The sequence below is a fragment of the Paroedura picta genome, chromosome 9 (genome assembly GCF_049243985.1).
Source record: "Paroedura picta isolate Pp20150507F chromosome 9, Ppicta_v3.0, whole genome shotgun sequence".
NCBI classification, from domain to species: Eukaryota; Metazoa; Chordata; class Lepidosauria; order Squamata; family Gekkonidae; genus Paroedura; species Paroedura picta.
In genome coordinates, this window is record NC_135377.1 from 77,614,051 (window position 1) to 77,632,610 (window position 18,560).

An 18,560-nucleotide genomic window follows, 5' to 3' on the forward strand; every position below is an offset into this window, starting at 1 on the left:
AAAGGCACAGAATGGTGGGATTAAGGGGCACAACAAAAACAAATGTGCAAGCAGGAACCATTTTGCAAAACCCACATTTTTTTTAGAAGAGGAAGGGAGCAAAGCATGATGGGCGGTTGCCTCCATGGGACTCAGTGTAGAAAGCGTTGTAAATTTCAGCCTGGGAAATAAGGGGAGGAAATCCCAAATGCGGAAAGGCTTGAGTCGACATCATTGAGTCGAGTCACAATATCCAAAGTAAATCCAAAACATGGCTAAAACAAGGTACGTCTCCTAATGCAGAAACAGTGAGGGACTGTTAAGGTGTCTCCTGTGTCATGGCAGAATCCGAGGAGGTAAAATGATGTTTTTTCAAAGAATCATACCTTACTACATTGTTAGCACTGTCTGGATCTTGTGCTGTCACGGTGCCCACAATGGTCCCAATCTTGGCATTCTCATAAACGTCCATGACATAGGGAGTCATAGTGAACACTGGAGGCTCGTCCACGTCTCCAACACTAATCTTCAGCATAGTTACATCTTTAAAAGGTCCTAAATGTGAGAAGCGGAAATCGAGGTGGGTATTTGCTCCTTCGATATTAAGAGTATATGATTTCTTTTTTTCATAGTTGAGTGGCTGTAGGAAGAAAAAGAATTCAGCATTACTGTTTTGAATCTGGGCTTAGTGATCTACAAAATGCATTCTTTATTTTAACCCCATTTGCAACATGAGGCAGTGTTGTTGTGTCCCATGGACCGCAGAGCCAGTGGACTGAGTCCTAGACTAACATCCCACAGACCATCCTTGATAGTGTTATGGACATAACCCATCCTGTCCCTGGCCAGCAAAAAAAATGTTCAGGTCAAGGGGAAAAGAGTCTTCCAGGAGAAAGCCCCTAAATCAAGTTTGGGCAAATCTAGGGAAAAGGAATTCCAGAACTGAGAGGAGTGTCACAAATACCCCTCTGTCCCCTTTGCAGTCCTAAAGATTTGTGACACATCTCCTAATCGAGATGTAAGTTAAGGGGATTCCTGCTCATGTTGGCATGCTGGGTCAAGGCCATTTAGTTTTGTCAGTTGTCTATGGTGACTTGAACTGAGCCCAGGAGAAAATAGGAGGCCAAAGCAGTCGGGAAGCCGTGATGTGGCAACCTCATAAAATCTGGAAGACAGCCTGAAATGCTTTGTACTAGCCGGAACTTCCAGATTATTATAGAGAGCAGCCTGATGTGAATTGCATTACAGTAGTTTAGCCTCAATGTTACAAAGGCACAAAGAAACGACTAAATCTGAGAGAAAAGACAGCCTCCCCACCCCAGTGAAGCCAGCAGAAAGCACTCTGGGTCATTATTCAATATTACTTGACAAGTCATTAAAAAAAACATTGATCAATTGTCCCTTGGGAAATGTCATGGCATGACTTACAGGGCTGTCCCTCTAAACCCCGTCCTTTCAAAAGAAAGCAATAAAGGCTATTCTTCTCAGGCTCTGAAACCCACTTGAAGATCTCACACCATAAAAGCCACCACTTGAAGGAGCCAAGTTGCTAAGGAGCTAAGAAATACTGATCAGGGCTGATTCTGCACTTACTTTGTTTTTTTCCATTGTCGACCCTGCTGGATTCAGATTGATTTGAACCCAGGTCTTCCTCAAACAGAAAGTGTTCTGCACTTGATTGGGGAAGCTCAGAGCAGGGAGGGGAGAGGTGGTCGGGAAGCTGTGGGGGGGGGGGGGGAGGTCAAGTGAAGTACAGCTGGCATTAAAGGAGTATTTTGACTCCAGAGCCATAGCAAGCTGGGGAGGAGCCAAGCACAGCAGAAGGCTCTTTCTTTCTTTTCCTGAATGGGGGAGGGGGGTGCAGCTTCACAGAGAAAAATAAATCCAAGAGGCACATTTCTGCTGAGAGAAATATGGGCTTCTGGAGCACAATCACTTTAAAACAGCAAAAATAAGTCTTGGGAGGGAAATCTTGCAACCAGGAACCAGGAAGTCTTTGAACTAATGCTCTGGCTAATAAGGGAAGACTGCTTTGCTATGTCAACATCGGAGGAAGTTAATCCAGCAAAATACAAAACATCTACACGTATACTGGGGGCTTTCAAAAGCGGGTTTCTCAAATATAGCTACTTATATCCGCTCCTGGATATCATGGGGGAAAGGTAGGATCACTGCAGATCAATGATGCATGTTGCAGAGGGAAAATTTAAAGCGACCAAAATCAAAATGGAAATCAAATACAGTGTAGAGGGGAGGGGTATATTCAGGCTGGGAGAGGATAAAAAGCAAAGTACAGACTTGACCAAGCCCACAGTCACCCCCACCTTAAAGTCCTGCCTCCTTTTGCTTGAAACTATGACTCTTAGTATCAATGAACTTTCTCAATTCTTTTTTACCATTGAGAAACCCCTGAAACATTCTTTAAGCTTCAAGAAACTCAAGAAGTGGTGTAAATATGCAGAATATGGTTAGGAAACATAGCTGTGTACATGCCCACCCAGGGCCTTCTCCCCCCCCCCCCCCCGGCCCTTTACTTCATCCCCCCCAGCCCTTTACAACACACTTCATTGTTGTGGCGTGTCTGTATCTTATTTTGAAGGGATGCTTAAACATTACCATAGCGATCAGAGAGCGTTAGGGCAGTAGTTGAGAGTAGGGGAGTAAACTACCCCCCCACCGGGCCTCAGTAAAAGGCATTGAGTGGTCCCCTGTGAGTGGTCCCCAGCGTTGCGTGGTCCCCGGTGATAAAAAGGTTGGGGACCACTGGCTTAACAAATTGATATAAACTCCATTCAGGAAACCCTTCTGGGGTCATCAAGAAACCCCAGGGTTTCACAAAATCCTGATTGAGAAGGACTGAACCAGAAGGATTTATGGAAAAATAAATTGGAATTGCTACCATGTTGTTCAACTGTGGTGCATGCATATTTCTAAACAACATAACCAAGTTGTTTGGGTCTTCTCCTGGGCACTCTAGACTTCTCCCACCTGCTCCAGGAGACAACACCCCACCCATGCTGGCACACAGGGTGCAGGATTGCCCCAACTCAACTTGTGCAGGCAAAGAGCCCTAGAAAATGGTGGCAGAAACAGATGTTGGCTATCCCCACTGGCAAAAGAGCCAAGGGATCCAGGACAAGAAAGGAAGCTCCCAAAAGATATGCTCACAGAGAGAAGAGGAGCCAGAGTCCTCTGGGCAACCAAGTCAGTCCTTGATGGGGTTGACAAGAAGAGCAGTTCGCCATCACTGGCAAATAGATCTCAAACTCCCATGCCCATCCCATGCCAAATCACTGCACATGGAGGAAGAGTGAGGTCCTGGGCATGTGTATGGCAGTCAGAAGGCCTGAAACACTTGGCATCCTGCCAGCTGTTGGGTGCAGTTGTGACTGCCCCTTTAAAAACTTAAGGGCTGGGACTTGGGGGTAGAGACACAGGAGGTAGCTGGGTATAAAACAATAAAGGAAGTGCTCATAATTGGATGCAAGGAGGGGAGTGGACAACTGATGGAGGAGGAGAGACAGCAACAGCAATAGCAATAGGGAAGGTGAGTGATGGAATGGAGAGCAGATGGAGGAGAGTAGCCCCAGAGAGTAGAAGAAGAAAGTGGTGAGAAGAAAATGGCAAAGAGGAGCGAGGAAGAGTTTGAGACCCAGGTTAGTCACCTGATTGGGCCCTCCGAGTATCACTCCAGGGCCAGACAGCCAATGGGGAGACGCGCAAAGCCCGGCTCCCCATTGGCCGCTTGGCCCAGCCTTGCCTTGCCTGCCCAGGGACTCACCGCACACAAGGAGAAGCAGCCTTTCCTGACGGTGAGTTCCCCCCCGCTGGCTTCCCCTCGCCCAGACACACACAAATATGCACACACACCAGCCAAACCCCCCTGGCTGCCCCCCCCCACGATTGCCCCGCCGCCGCTTCCCTGCCCCCACAGACACACAGACACACACACACACAAACCCCCCTGGCCGCTCCCCCATCACGCCACCACTTCCCCGCCCCCCCACACATACTAGCCAAACCCCCCTGGCCACCCCCCCTACACTCACACCGCAGCCACTTCCCCGCCCCCACAGAGACACACACACACAGAAAACCCCCCTGATCCCCCCATCATTCCGCTATCGCTTCCCCAGACACACACACACACACACAGCCACCCACCGCGCTCTCCCACCCCTTCCCCCACCCCACACACCCACACACACACTCCTCTCTACCCCCCTCTTTCCTCTCCCCCTCCTGATTCGCCCCCCCAATGATTCCCCCCTTCACACACACCCTATCCCCTCCCATTTCACCTACCTCTCTGCCTGCCTTCCTTTCTTACTTCTTACTTCCTGACTTCCTGACTTCCTCTATTTCTCCCTCTCCTTCCTGTCTCCCTGTCTCATCCTCTCACTTGCTTCTGGTCTTTCTCATTTACTTCCTTTCTTTCTCCCTTCTACCCATCCTTTCAACCACACCTTGCCCTTCTTTCTCCCTCCCATACCTCCTTTCCTCTTCTTCCTTCTTTGCCTACAGTCTGCCTCCCCATTCTCTAGCGCCCGCTGTCTTTCTTCTACAGCCGGCTTAATTTCTAGTTTGTTTATAAACCACCTTAACCTTGCTGGCAATCTATACATGTTTATGTACATCTATATATTTTTCATAAACTATAAGGGGTGCTGAGTACCCTACTTTTGGCCTTTCACCTGGGAAACCTAAATTAAAACTCGTGCTTAGCTAAATAGGTAGCTTTGCAAATCTCTGTGCCTCAGTTTCCCTAAACGAATAAAAATAGCAGCCTGTTGAGAGTTGATATGAGAGCATTTGGCGCTTAAAAGGCATGGGTTGGATCCAATCCTCCTGTGAACTAAGTTTGCTAAAGAGGTTTTTGTTGACCTCCCTATCACTGGGGGAATCTGGAACTCTAAATATGGAGCCAAACTGGGGAAAGAGGAGCAAAGGAGAGGGAGAACCTAAGAAACATCAAGGCCAAATGGAACTGAAGCCTGGGACAAATTTACCTGATGACCACAGGAGGTCCCAGAACTACTCCAGAGCATTAAAAGTAATGAAAAACCAACAGAAATTGCCATCTCTGGGAAGCCTTGTCGCTGTCTCAAGTTGACTCAGCAGGAAAGAGTCCCTGAGAACTAAGTCCAAGGTTGACGGTAAAAATCATTTGTTTCCTACTTCAGTTCCTCAGACAGAAGAAAGCTTATTATTTGTTTAATGTTAAGAACAATTAATGCTATTTGTTGGGAATAAATCAAAGAATAATACTGATGCTTTGCTAACATTCACAGGCAAGGGGAGGAACTGAATAACAATTCCTGGATCAGCCTGTCTTTTCACTTTTTCAGTCATTTTCACCAGCCTGGACAGCAGATGTGGATAACTAATATTGGTATATTTTATCAGGTACCTTTTTGATGCTATTTCTTTTTTTAAAGGATACTTATATATTCCATTAATCTAAAACAAATCTTTCTAGCCAGTTTGTGGAAATAATACTGAATATAACATGAGATATACAGAGTAACATTACGCTGTCTGGAAATCTACAGATTGACAGCTGTCTGTTTGTCAAAAAAAATTTCCAGATAAAAATAACTTTCTAGAAGCATTTAAAAGCTGGAGTCAATATCACTTTCTCCTTTAGCCAGTCCCATAGACATAGGATGCTGGGTCACCTTGCTGAAGTGCTTATTTTTTGGCTTAACCAAACAGCAATTAGTCCAATGCAACCACCCAGTTTTTTGTGTTAAGGTGTTTAAGTGATTTACTTCACCTGGTATTTTGTGTGGTGATAGAAGAACAAATTGATTGTGTTGGTTGTGAAAATAAAAGGGGGCTGGAAAAATGATCACTCATTTCCCACTTGATTATACAGGAACAACTGGTTGCATTAACACAACATTTAGAAGAAGAAGAAGAAGAAGAAGAAGAAGAAGAAGAAGAAGAAGAAGAAGAAGAAGAGTTGGTTCTTATATGCCGCTTTTCCCTACCCGAAGGAGGCTCAAAGCGGCTTACAGTCTCCTTCCCATTCCTCTCCCGACAACAGACACCCTGTGGTGTGGGTGAGGCTGAGAGAGCCCTGATATCACTGCCCGGTCAGAACAGTTTTATCAGTGCCGTGGCGAGCCCAAGGTCACCCAGCTGGTTGCATGCGGGGGAGTGCAGAATCGAACCCGGCATGGCAGATTAGAAGTCCGCACTCCTAACCACTACACCAAACTGGCTCTCTACTATTTATCTACTTTTTCTCCTCAAGCTTTTTTTTTCTTAAAGAAAGTAGCACATCTTCGGCTAAAGAGCTTGTGACCCATGTGAGGTTTTGAAGTTCTGCACCAGGACACATAAGATGTTTTGGCCTTGAATGGATGTGCAGAGTTAGTCCAAGTTTCCCTTCTTATAGGAGAGATTTCTGGCAAAACGTTTTACATAGTTTGGAAAGATAATGATTCCAAAGCTGTTACTACATCTACCAAACACCATCAACAGTACAAAAGGGCAGTGCAATTTAGCACATTTATATCAATGAATAAGAAACTATCATTATTCAGATAACAGAGAGACGTGATAGAAATGTTTAGGGTTTTAAAACTGCATGTAAGTCATTTCAGCTGACATTGTTATCCTGAATTCTCATTTTCCTCCCTGGTGGTTTGGGTCTTCCCTCCATTCCACATGGGCTTTGCTCCCTTCTCGTGGTTGATTCAATATTACATCCCTTTATGTTCAGCATATATCCCTGAAGTTTTAACCTGCAGGTTTTCATGCTTCATAGTGTTGCAATACCAAATTGGCCCCAAGAGGGAGGAGAACAGACCCCTCCCTGAAGCAACACAAGCAAGAAAAATGAGAATATGGAAAAATCCACAGTCCCATTCAAGCATGCAATTCCTACCATGCCATCAATGTGCTATTCAAAGACAGCCACAACAAGCATGTTCTGTTTGTTGAAACATGAAACTACTTGAGTCATGTAGAACAAAAGGGTTAAAGAGGCTGTCTTACCTTACAAACAATCAGTCATGCAGGTACAGAGCACAACCATGGCTCACTTCCCAGCAGCTTCTACCTCCAAGCAGTTTTTTTACTAGTTGAAGCACTTCTGGTACCAGAGGTCAGCTGATGGAAAAAAGGGTTTGGGAAAAGAAGCTACTGGAAGGTACATAGTGGGGAAGGCTCTGCATTGCTTATTCCTTGCTCTTTTGACCTTACCTTCTTCAGGGAGATAATTCCTTCCCGTGTTTCCTTGTCAGTTGATATGGAAAAGACTCCAGATCCATCCCCATTTATAATAGTGTATTTCATATCTGCATTTGACCCAGTGTCTGCATCGTTGGCCTTGATTTTGCCCACTGCCGAGCCAACTTGTGCTGACTCAGGAACATACAACTGATAATGTTCTGGAAAATATAATCAAAGAAATGTTTCCCATAAATCTACAGTGGGAGAATTCAAAGAGTCTAAGCATGAGTCATAAGTTCAGTACAACACACCAAACAAGTGAGAACCTGTGAGAAGATCTCAGGAAAATTTCCTTATCACTCCAGTCTTTGTCTTTTGGCTTCTGACACATCACCTCCAGGCACCTTTCTTTTCCCTTTCCCTTCCCATTACCACCTCCTCTCTCAATTTTTTCTTTCTACTCCCTACTTCTTTTTCGCTCCATACTGGTCCCCACCACCTTTTCCTTGCCCTCCTGCTGCTCCTTCTTTCCTCAGTCTGGCCTCCCTGCCATCTCATCCACCTCCCTGCCACATACATCTCCTCAGAGTAGCCTGCCTGAAGTGCTGCTACCGTCTCCTGCCTTATGCTGTGAGGGCAGTAACTCTTTTCTCGTCTACCCAGCTTACAGAGTGCCTCCTACTACTCCCACCCCCCTCCCTGCCGCTCCCCGCCGCTCTAGCCACCATCCTGTTCCCATGAGTGTGACATGATTGCAGTGAGTGTGACATGATTGCCTTCCTCCCAGAAGACAAGATGGACTACATCTGCCCCAAGTGTAAGCTGGTAAGACTGGTAAACTGGTAAGCTGGTAAGCTGGTGGAGGAAAAGATTAGGGGACTAGAAAACAGAATTATTACTCTGACCCAAAGTAAGAAAGGGGAGGAGTTCGTAGTCCAGAGCTCTGCAACATGGAATAAAGAGAATACAACCAGTCCTGAAGAGGACAAGGAGATTGACCACAATAGGGAGCCTCTGCAGGCAGTTCGGAAAAGACTGAACGGCGAAGGGCGAGACAGTTCTCGGGGCCTTTGGAGCTCCAGAATAGATTTCAGGCCCTTGCAGAGGAGGTGCAAGGGTCAACAAGGGAAGAGGTCCCAAAACAAACTCTAAGACAAAGGGAAGAGGCCACGGGGACAGAAGGAAATGGAGTTGAGAAGAAAAAAAAAAGGAGAGTACTGGTAATTGGAGACTCCCTGCTAAGAGGAATGGATCGCCATGTGGCTGGGCCCAACCCCCTAACCCGAGAGTTGCTTGCCAGGGGCGAAAATTAAAGATGTTTCAGAAAGGCTGCCCAAACTCCTCAAATCTACGGATCGCTACCCATTTGTGATGGTCCATGTGGGAACGAATGACATGTCCCTGAATACCATCGCTCCTATTAAAAAAGACTATCAAGATCTGGGGAGGAAGCTCAAGCAAATGGGGGCACAAGTGGTATTCTCTTCAATCTTGCCTGTCAAGGGAAGAGGAATGCGTCGGGAGAGGAAGATAATGGAGGTGAATCACTGGCTGTGTAGCTGGTGCCGGCAGGAGAGATTTGGTTTCTGGGACCATGGGATAGGCTTTCTTGAGGAAGGCCTACTAGCACCTGATGGACTGCACTTATCGAAACTGGGGAAGAATGTGTTTGGCAGCAACCTGGGGAGATTCATCAGGAGAGCTTTAAACTAAAGCCACTAGGGGAAGGAGACGATCAACATAGGGAGGGTATGGAAGGAAAACGATCGGAGGCAGCCCAACCGGCAAGGCCAGCTCATAGGGAACCAAAAGTAAAAGGATTCAGATGTCTTTATACTAACGCCCGAAGCATGGGCAATAAAAAGGAGGAGCTGGAACTTCTCATGCTGATGGAAAGGTATGATCTACTAGGCATCACAGAAACTTGGTGGAATGATTCTCATGACTGGAATGTAATGGTGGATGGATATGAACTGTTCAGAAAAAACAGAATAGATCGAAGAGGTGGAGGAGTGGCACTGTATGTGAGGAAAGGGCTTACCTGTCAGGAAATTCTAGTGGAGAGCATATCTCTCTAGTGGAGAGCATATCTGCAGTGGAAAGCATCTGGGTGAAAATAAGCGAGGGGAAAACAAACAGTGTGGTGGTTGGTGTCTGCTACCGACCGCCTGACCAACGAGAGGATGTGGATGCTGCACTTTGTGAGCAGCTTGAGAAAATATCCAAGCGGCAGGACCTTGTCATCATGGGTGACTTCAATTTCCCAGATGTGTGCTGGGAAACTAACTCTGCGAAGCGTCCTCAGTCATGCAAGTTTCTGACCTGCCTGGCTGACAATTTCATTTATCAAATGGTAGATGAACCCACAAGAGGTTCAGCCATACTGGACTTAATATTGATCAACAGGCAAGAGTTGGTGGATGAGGTGAAGGAGGTGGGGACCCTAGGGGGAAGTGACCATGTCCTCATAGAATTCCTTTTGAGATGGGGAGCCAAGGAAGCTTGTAGCCAGACGCGGATGTTGGATTTTCGTAGGGCAAACTTTAATAAACTCAGAGACATGATGAGTGTCATACCATGGACGAGAATGCTGGAAGGGAAGGGAGCATGTGAAGGGTGGGCGCTACTCAAACAAGAGCTATTGCATGCTCAATCAATGACTATTCCAGAAATACGAAAACACTGCAGGAGCTCTAAGAAGCCTATTTGGATGAACAGAGAACTTCAAGAGGAACTAAGAAAGAAAAGGAAAATGTTCAGGAAATGGAGGGAAGGACAGAGCTCTAAAGAAGAGTACCTACAGGTTACTAGGCACTGTAGATCAATCATCAGAAAGGCCAAAGCTGAGAGTGAGCTAAGATTGGCCAGGCAAGCCCATTGTAACAAGAAAAGATTTTTCAGTTATGTGAGGAGCAAACGTAAAGTCAAGGAGGCAATAGGCCCACTGTTGGGTGCAGATAGACAAACTCTAACGAAAGATGCAGAGAAAGCAGAAAGGCTTAGTGCCTATTTTACATCAGTTTTTTTCCCACAGGTCAAAGTGTTTAGGCACATCTAGAGATGGCTGTAGCCAAAGGATAGTGTCTGCGTGGCAGGTTAACATGGATAGAGAGGTTGTCGAGAGGCATTTAGCTGCACTGGATGAGTTCAAATCCCCTGGTCCAGATGAAATGCACCCGAGAGTACTCAAAGAACTTTCCAGAGAACTTGCACGTCCATCATCTTCGGAACCTCTTTAAGGACTGGAGATGTTCCGGAGGACTGGAAAAGAGCAAACGTTATTCCGATCTTCAAAAAAGGGAGGAAGGATGACCCAGGAAACTACAGACCAGTGAGTCTGACCTCTGTTGTGGGGAAGGTAATGGAACAGATATTAAAGGGAGCGATCTGCAAACATCTGGAGGACAATTTGGTGATCCAAGGAAGTCAGCATGGATTTGTCTCCAACAGGTCCTGCCAGACCAACCTAGTTTCCTTTTTTGACCAAGTAACAGGTTTGCTGGATCGGGGAAATTCGGTTGATGTCATTTACTTGGATTTTAGTAAAGCTTTTGACAAAGTTCCCCATGATGTTCTGATGGATAAGTTGAAGGACTGCAATCTGGATTTTCAGATAGTTAGGTGGATAGGGAATTGGTTAGAGAACCGCACTCAAAGAGTTGTTGTCAATGGTGTTTCATCAGACTGGAGAGAGGTGAGCAGCGGGGTACCTTAGGGCTCGGTGCTCGGCCCGGTACTTTTTAACATATTTATTAATGATCTAGATGAGGGGGTGGAGGGACTACTCATCAAGTTTGCAGATGACACCAAATTGGGAGGACTGGCAAATACTCCGGAAGATAGAGACAGAGTTCAACGAGATCTGAACACAATGGAAAAATGGGCAAATGAGAACAAGATGCAATTTAATAAAGATAAGTGTAAAGTTCTGCATCTGGGTCAGAAAAATGAAAAGCATGCCTACTGGATGGGGGATACGCTTCTAGGTAACACTGTGTGTGAACGAGACCTTGGGGTACTTGTGGATTGTAAACTAAACATGAGCAGGCAGTGTGATGCAGCGGTAAAAAAGGCAAATGCCATTTTGGGCTGTATCAACAGAGGCTTCACATCAAAATCACAAGATGTCATAGTCCCATTGTATACGGCACTGGTCAGACCACACCTGGAGTACTGTGTGCAGTTCTGGAGGCCTCACTTCAAGAAGGACGTAGATAAAATTGAAAGGGTACAGAGGAGAGCGACGAAGATGATCTGGGGCCAAGGGACCAAGCCCTATGAAGATAGGTTGAGGGACTTGGGAATATTCAGCCTGGAGAAAAGGAGGCTGAGAGGGGAAATGATAGCCTTCTATAAGTATTTGAAAGGTTGTCACTTGGAGGAGGGCAGGATGCTTTTCCCATTGGCTGCAGAGGAGAGGACACACAGTAATGGGTTTAAATTACAAGTACAACGATATAGGCTAGATATCAGGAAAAAGTTTTTCACAGTCAGAGTAGTTCAGCAGTGGAATAGGCTGCCTAAGGAGGTGGTGAGCTCCCCCTCACTGGAAGTCTTCAAGCAAAGGTTGGATACACACTTTTCTTGGATGCTTTAGGATGCTTAGGGCTAATCCTGCGTTGAGCAGGGGGTTGGACTAGATGGCCTGTATGGCCCCTTCCAACTCTATGATTCTATGATTCTATCTTCCTGCTCTGCTGACAACAACTTGTCCATTCCTGTCTCCTCCCAGTGGCCGGCATGCATGTAGAAAATGCTCCTGTTCTAGGTATGGTAGCCCATTTCCATTTCTCCCCAGGAGTCAGATTTTTCTGCAAAAAACTGTCCCTCGTCCCAGTCCATGTATTGGCACATAGGGCCATGCTGACTGTGCGATCTACCTATCCAGAAAATTAGATTTATGCATCTACTAGATTTATCTACATAGCACATAACAATTAGAAATGTTTTTCCTTCCTGAATGTGGAACATCATTGAATGGGCCCTCTGAAAATTCTCCCCCTGAACAGGAGAAGAGATTGTAATAGGCAAGTTAGTGGTGGCCAGTCGCAGTAATGGGTTATGTTTATTGATTAATTTACTGTTAATTGTTATTTCATTGTTTTAAATGCTTTGATGAAATTGTTAATAATATGTTTTGAACTGCTCTAAGCCAGCAATACTGAGAGGGGTAGTTATAATAATCTAAGTAAGGATAAATAAAATACTGAATTCTGACTGAAGTAAAATCATACTAATTCTGTTCCATTAGACTATCTAGTTGAGTCTAGTATCTAGTCGAGTCTATTATCAGTGTCGGGACCCGCTTGCTAACTGAAAAAACAGGGTGCCCTTTTGAAGAAAACGTCACGCCAGGCCTGGTGAACGATACAACAGGAACAAGCTTTATTTCAGCAACGTGGAGTCCGCTGGTATGGAGTAAGAGCTTCCACCGAACTCCAGGTGGAAGCTCCCTTTTATACAAAACCCACCTCCTTAGGCTGTATTGCCCCACCCAGTACTTGCGGAGGGAACATGCTGATACAATCATGACTCATGCACATATGCGAGGTTTTCCGGGGTTCCTGATGGCCCATTTTCCTGGAACAAAGGGCCATCTCCGGGCCCTTGTCAAAAGGTGGAGGGGGACATTGAGGTTCTTTAGCGGCCATTGCCACCTCAACGATCGGGTGGGGCGCCCAGCTGCCGGCTTGCCTATGATCACCATGCCCTACCTCCGTGATCGCGGGCGCCTCTGATGGCGGGGTTCGGTCCGGTTCCCAAGCCACCAAGGACCGAACCACGACATTCTGCCCCCCCAAAGGTCCATTCTCCAACCCCCCGGGACGGCCAGGATACCGCTTGTGGAAACGTTCAGTGAGTCGGGGCGCAAGGACGTCCGCTGCCCAGACCCATTCCCGGTCCCCCAAAGCGAAGTCCTTCCATTCCACGAGGTACTGCAACTTCCCCCTGTGGAGTCTAGAGTCCAGGATATCCGCCACCTCGTGGTGCTCCCCCCCCGGCAGGACCTCGGGCGCTGGCGGGGAAAACACGGGGTGCCAAACGTCACCGTCCGGAGTTTTTTTTAGAAGGCTCACGTGAAAAACGGGATGGATGTGCCGGAGGTTCTTGGGGAGCTTGAGCTTGACCGAAACTTCGTTGATCGGGGCCAAGACCTCGAAAGGCCCCAAAAACCGAGGGCCTAGCTTCTTGCTGGGCAAATTCAACCGGAGGTTCCGGGTGGAAAGGTAAACTCGATCCCCCGGTCGGATCTCCTCAGCTGGTCGTCTCTTCCGGTCGGCGTCCTCTTTCTGCGCTGCCTTGACTTTGTGGAGCTGCTCCTGCAGCGACTTCCAGCAGCTCCCGGCTCGCTTCCCCCACTCGCGAAGGTCGGCCGATTCCCGGGCGGGGACCTCTCCAAGCTCCGGGAAGTGTCTCAGGTCTGTCCCGTAGACGACGGCAAAAGGCGACATCTCCGTGCTGCTGTGGTCTGCGTTGTTGTACGCGAACTCGGCCAGGGGGAGCAGGGGCACCCAGGTGTCTTGATGATAGGAACCGAAACACCGCAAGTACTGCTCCAGTACTTGATTAACCCGCTCGGTCTGCCCGTCCGTCTGGGGGTGGTAAGCGGAGCTCAGCCCTTGCTCGATGTCTAACAGGCGCAGGAAAGCTTGCCAAAACCGGGACACGAATTGTGAGCCCCGATCGGAAATCACCTTGTCCGGCAGCCCGTGCAGTCGGAACACGTGATCCAGGAACATCCGAGCCAACTGTGAAGCACTGGGGACACTGGCGCAAGGAATGAAGTGGGCCTGTTTGGAAAATAGATCTACCACCACCCAGATCACCGTTTTCCCCTTGCTGGGAGGCAAGTCTGTTATAAAGTCCATGGAGATCACTGACCACGGCCGGGTCGGGACCTCGAGCGGGTGCAGCAGCCCTTTCGGCTTGCCAACCCCCGGCTTGCAGGTCAGGCAGACAGGACAACCACTGACGTAAGCTTTTGTGTCCCGCCGCAGACTGGGCCACCAAAACCGCCGCCGGGCCAACTTCCAGGATTTTACGAAACCGAAGTGCCCGGCGGTCTTAGCATCGTGGCAGAGGCTGAGGGCTTCCCGTCGTAGCCCTTCCGGGACGTAGACAGCCTCCCCCCTCCGCCAGAGACCGGAGTCCAAAATCAAAGAGTCCCGGAGCTCAGCCAGCTCCTCGTCTGTCCCGTAGGCTGCCACTAGGCGGTCTCGGAGCGGGGCGGTCGCCGGGTCGGGCTCCCATTCCCCCCGGGCCCGACGCCTAGTGACGACCCCCCGTCCCAGCTGCTCCTCACCGAACACAGACCTGGTGCAGGGAGCGTACCCCTCCCCATGATGCGGCAGCCGGGAGAGGGCGTCCGCGAGGAAATTCTCTTTGCCGGGGATGTGACCCAGCTTGAAATTGTACCGCGAAAAGAACTCCGCCCACCTCATCTGCTTGGCGTTCAGGGATCGCGGTTGCCGGAGCGCCTCCAGATTCTTGTGATCTGTCCAGACCTCGAACGGCTCCTCTGTTTCCTCCAGCCAATGCCGCCATTCGGTGAGGGCGAACTTAATCGCAAACGCCTCCTTCTCCCAGGTAGACCAGTTCCGCTCCGTTTCGGCGAATTTTCGTGAGAGGTAGGCCGCCGGCCTCAGCTGTCCCGCCTGGTCTCGCTGCAGGAGAACCGCCCCGGCTGCTGCGTCGCTGGCGTCGACTTGTACCACCATCGGCTGGGTTGGGTCGACGTGCAGTAGCGTGGGCTCAGACGCGAAAGCTTGCTTGAGGGCCAGGAACGCTGCCTCCGATTTCTCATTCCAGCCGAGCGCTGCGCTGGGCCGCGTGGCGCGAGGACCTCTCCCCTTGGTACCTAGCAAGTCCGTGAGGGGAGCCACTACGGAGGAGTATCTGGGGATGAAGCCTCTAAAAAAATTAGCAAACCCCAGGAAGCTTTGTAGCTGTTTCCGGGTGCGGGGCCTTTCCCAGTCCAGCACCGCCTGCACCTTCTCGGGGTCCATAGCTATGCCCTGGGCTGAGATGCGGTAGCCCAAATAGTCCAGGGAGGGACGGTGGAATTCGCACTTAGCCAGCTTCACGTATAGGTGGTTTGCCAGCAGGCGCTTTAACACCTCCCTCACCAGGGTCACGTGCTCTTGGGGATCTTGGCTGTAGATCAGGACGTCATCCAAATAAACAACCACCCCCTGAAACAGAAGGTCCTGCAACACCTCATTAATTAGACTCATGAAAACCCCAGGTGCCCCGCTTAAACCGAACGGCATCACTTTAAATTCGAATTGTCCCAATTGACAGTTAAACGCCGTTTTCCACTCATCCCCCTCCCGGATGCGTACCCGGTAGTACGCCTCCCTTAGGTCCAGCTTAGTGAACAGAGTCCCTTTGCCCAGCCGGGCCAGCAAATCCGGGATCAGCGGGAGGGGGTAAGCGTTCCCCGCTGCGATGGCGTTGAGGCCCCGGTAGTCCTGGCACAGCCGTCGGGACCCATCCTTTTTCCGGACGAACAAGACTGGAGCTCCCATGGGACTGGAAGCGGGCCGGATGAAACCTCGGGCCAGATTTTTTTCCAAAAACTCCCGGAGGTCCTTGAGCTCACCCTCACTCATTTTGTAGATGCGCCCTTTGGGCAGTACCGCCCCCTCTGGGATGTTGATAGCGCAGTCCGTGCGGCGGTGTGGGGGTAGCTCGTCCGCTTCCCGCTCGCTGAAAACGGCTGCGAGGTCTCGGTACTCTGGCGGGACCTCGGGCTCTGGTTTCTCCTGCTGCGCCGCCGCCGCTCCCCAGGGACGCGCCGCCGTCCTCTTGTGGCTGGAATTCTCGCGGGGGACCCGATGCCGTGCACCCACCGTCAAGTCGAACTTCAGGGTCCCCGCCCGCCAGTCCACCACGGGGTTGTGTTCCTTCAGCCAATCCAGGCCCAACACCGCCCGATATCCCGCTACGGGGACCTGGATCAGCCACCGCAGCTCTTGGTGGTCCCCTATGTGGATGGCGATAGGACCCACCTCCTCCCCGAAAGGTCCCCCCTGAATCGGGCTGCCGTCCATCTGGACGAAAACCAGGGGAACCTTCCGAATGCGCTTCGGTAGCCCCAAAGCCCGGGCTATCTGGGGGTGGACCATGCTGTGGTCGCATCCAGAGTCCAAAAGAGCCTCCCCCACCCAACTTAGTCCGTTCTCCGGGTTCCGGAGCTCTAAAATTACCACGTTCGGAGGTCGCGCCTCATGCTGTAGGGGTTTTCCCTCGCACCGCGGGACCTGCTGCCCGGCGCCGTCTACAGCAGGTCCTGGCCGTTTCCCGTCGCCTGGACGCTTCCCGGTTCGTTGCGGAGGTCCTCTGCCCGGCGTGCCTGCTGGGGGCGTGTCGCACCTCCCCCCTGGGAGAGCCCGCGGTCCTCCCCCCCTTGCCGTTGGCACGCTGCTGCGAAATGTCCTGACCCCCCGCATTTCAGGCACAGTCCTTCCCGGCGTCTCCTTTCCCGCTCGGGGTTCGGGGGTCGTTTGGGGCGAGAGTTGTCGGGGCCCGGTCTTGGCGCCTCGGCTGACCCGCCTTTGGCCTCCCGGGGGGGTGCGGCGGCCCAACCCAGGCTGGCTTCCAGCTTGGCGACCACGAAACACCACCCCTCCAGTGTAGACAGATCTTCTTCCGTCCCCTTGATCACGGCCCATTCCCTGAGCTTCGGGTTAAGGCCCTCCCGGAAGTACTCGATTTGGGTCTCCTCGTTCCAGGAGAACACCTTGCCTGCTTCCCTCCGGAAAATGTCTATATAGTCCATAACCCCCCTAGTACCCTGTCGAAGTCCCTTGATCCGACTCTTTGCCTTGTCCTCAGCCTGGGGGTCCTGGAATCGTCGGCGGAGCGCGACCACGAAGTCCTGCAGGTCCTGAGTTGCCGGGTCGCCGCGCTCGGCCAACCCCAGGTACCACTGACCCGCCTTGCCCTGGAGACACGAGGCCACCCCCCAGACCAAGTCCTCGGAGTCCTCATACCGGTCTCCATATCTCCGGGCATGCGTCAGCGCGTGGAGGAGGAACTGCGGGAGGTCGTCCGGCGTCCCGTCGAAACGCGCCTTAAGCTCTGGGGGGGAACGTTTTGGAGAGTAGTCCGACCCCCTCCGGATCCGGGATTCTCGGCGTCCGCCGTCTCGTCCTGCTCCGCTCCACCGGCTACCAACTTGCCCAACGACGCCGTGCCGCTCCCTGCCTTGCACGTCGCTCCTGCGTTGGTCCGGCTCTCGCCGCCCCGTCGGCTCACCTGCTCCCCCGAGATCCTCTGCTGTCTCGCCTCTCCGCTGGCCGTCTCGCCTACTCGGGACTGAAAACTGCTCCGGGTCGGGGTCCGGGGCCCGCTCACCAGTGCCGGGCTCGTCCTCGTCGCTGGAGGCGTCCTCACTCGACGCGATCCCCTCCGCCGTTGTATTACCAGTCCCTCCGGGCCCGGCCCGAGCTTGCTCACGGGCTTCAGCTGCCTGCAAGCGCCTGGCCAAGTCCGCCATGGCCCGCCGCAGGTCCTCTAGGGATTCCTCAGGTCTTACCGGGCGAAGCGCCTGCCTCAGCTGGGTGTCCCAGGTTGGGGCCAACCCCCCAGACCTCGGCGCGCTCCCCGCCGTGCTTGGGAACCCCATGGCCCGGCGCCTTCCCTTGGCCGCCGCTGCCGAGGGTCTCGGGGTCCCGGACAGCTGCTCCTGGCCCCCCGATTTTCGGAGGAAATCTCCCGGGGACATTAAACCCATGTTCCCGGGGTTCGTGGGGGTCGAGACCGCCTCGTTGCTTGAAAACGCCATCTCTGGATCCGTCCCGATAAGCGCTCGGATGCGATGCCGACCCTGGAGTTCGGGTGGGAAGCTCTTACGATGTCGGGAACCCGCTTGCTAACTGAAAAAACAGGGTGCCCCTTGAAGAAAACGTCACGCCAGGCCGGGTGGACGATACAACAGGAACAAGCTTTATTTCAGCAACGTGGAGTCCGCTGGTATGGAGTAAGAGCTTCCACCGAACTCCAGGTGGAAGCTCTCTTTTATACAAAACCCACCTCCTTTGGCTGTATTGCCCCACCCAGTACTTCCGGAGGGAACATGCTGATACAATCATGACTCATGCACATATGCGAGGTTTTCCGGGGTTCCCGATGGCCCATTTTCCTGGAACAAAGGGCCATCTCCGGGCCCTTGTCAAAAGGTGGAGGGGGACATTGAGGTTCTTTAGCGGCCATTGCCACCTCAACGATCGGGTGGGGCGCCCAGCTGCCGGCTTGCCTGTGATCACCATGCCCTACCTCCGTGATCGCGGGCGCCTCTGATGGCGGGGTTCGGTCTGGTTCCCAAGCCACCAAGGACCGAACCACGACAGCTTTGTGCTCTCCTATAAAGGGGGAGGGGAAGGGGTTCGCTCCTG

The 18,560-nt window shown here is 51.0% G+C and overlaps 1 protein-coding gene across 12 annotated transcripts in view; it reads right to left on the reverse strand.

Annotated features, from left to right (window-relative positions):
* Positions 1-18,560, reverse strand: part of CDH18 (cadherin 18) — a 902,365-nt gene that overhangs the window by 77,267 nt on the left and 806,538 nt on the right. For all 12 annotated transcript variants that reach the window (XM_077353383.1, XM_077353381.1, XM_077353388.1 and 9 more), the window contains 2 exons: positions 7,192-7,379; positions 366-619 (listed from right to left, as the gene is read on the reverse strand). In XM_077353383.1, the coding sequence (XP_077209498.1) occupies positions 366-619; positions 7,192-7,379 (442 nt within the window). The remainder of the gene's footprint in view (positions 1-365; positions 620-7,191; positions 7,380-18,560) is intronic.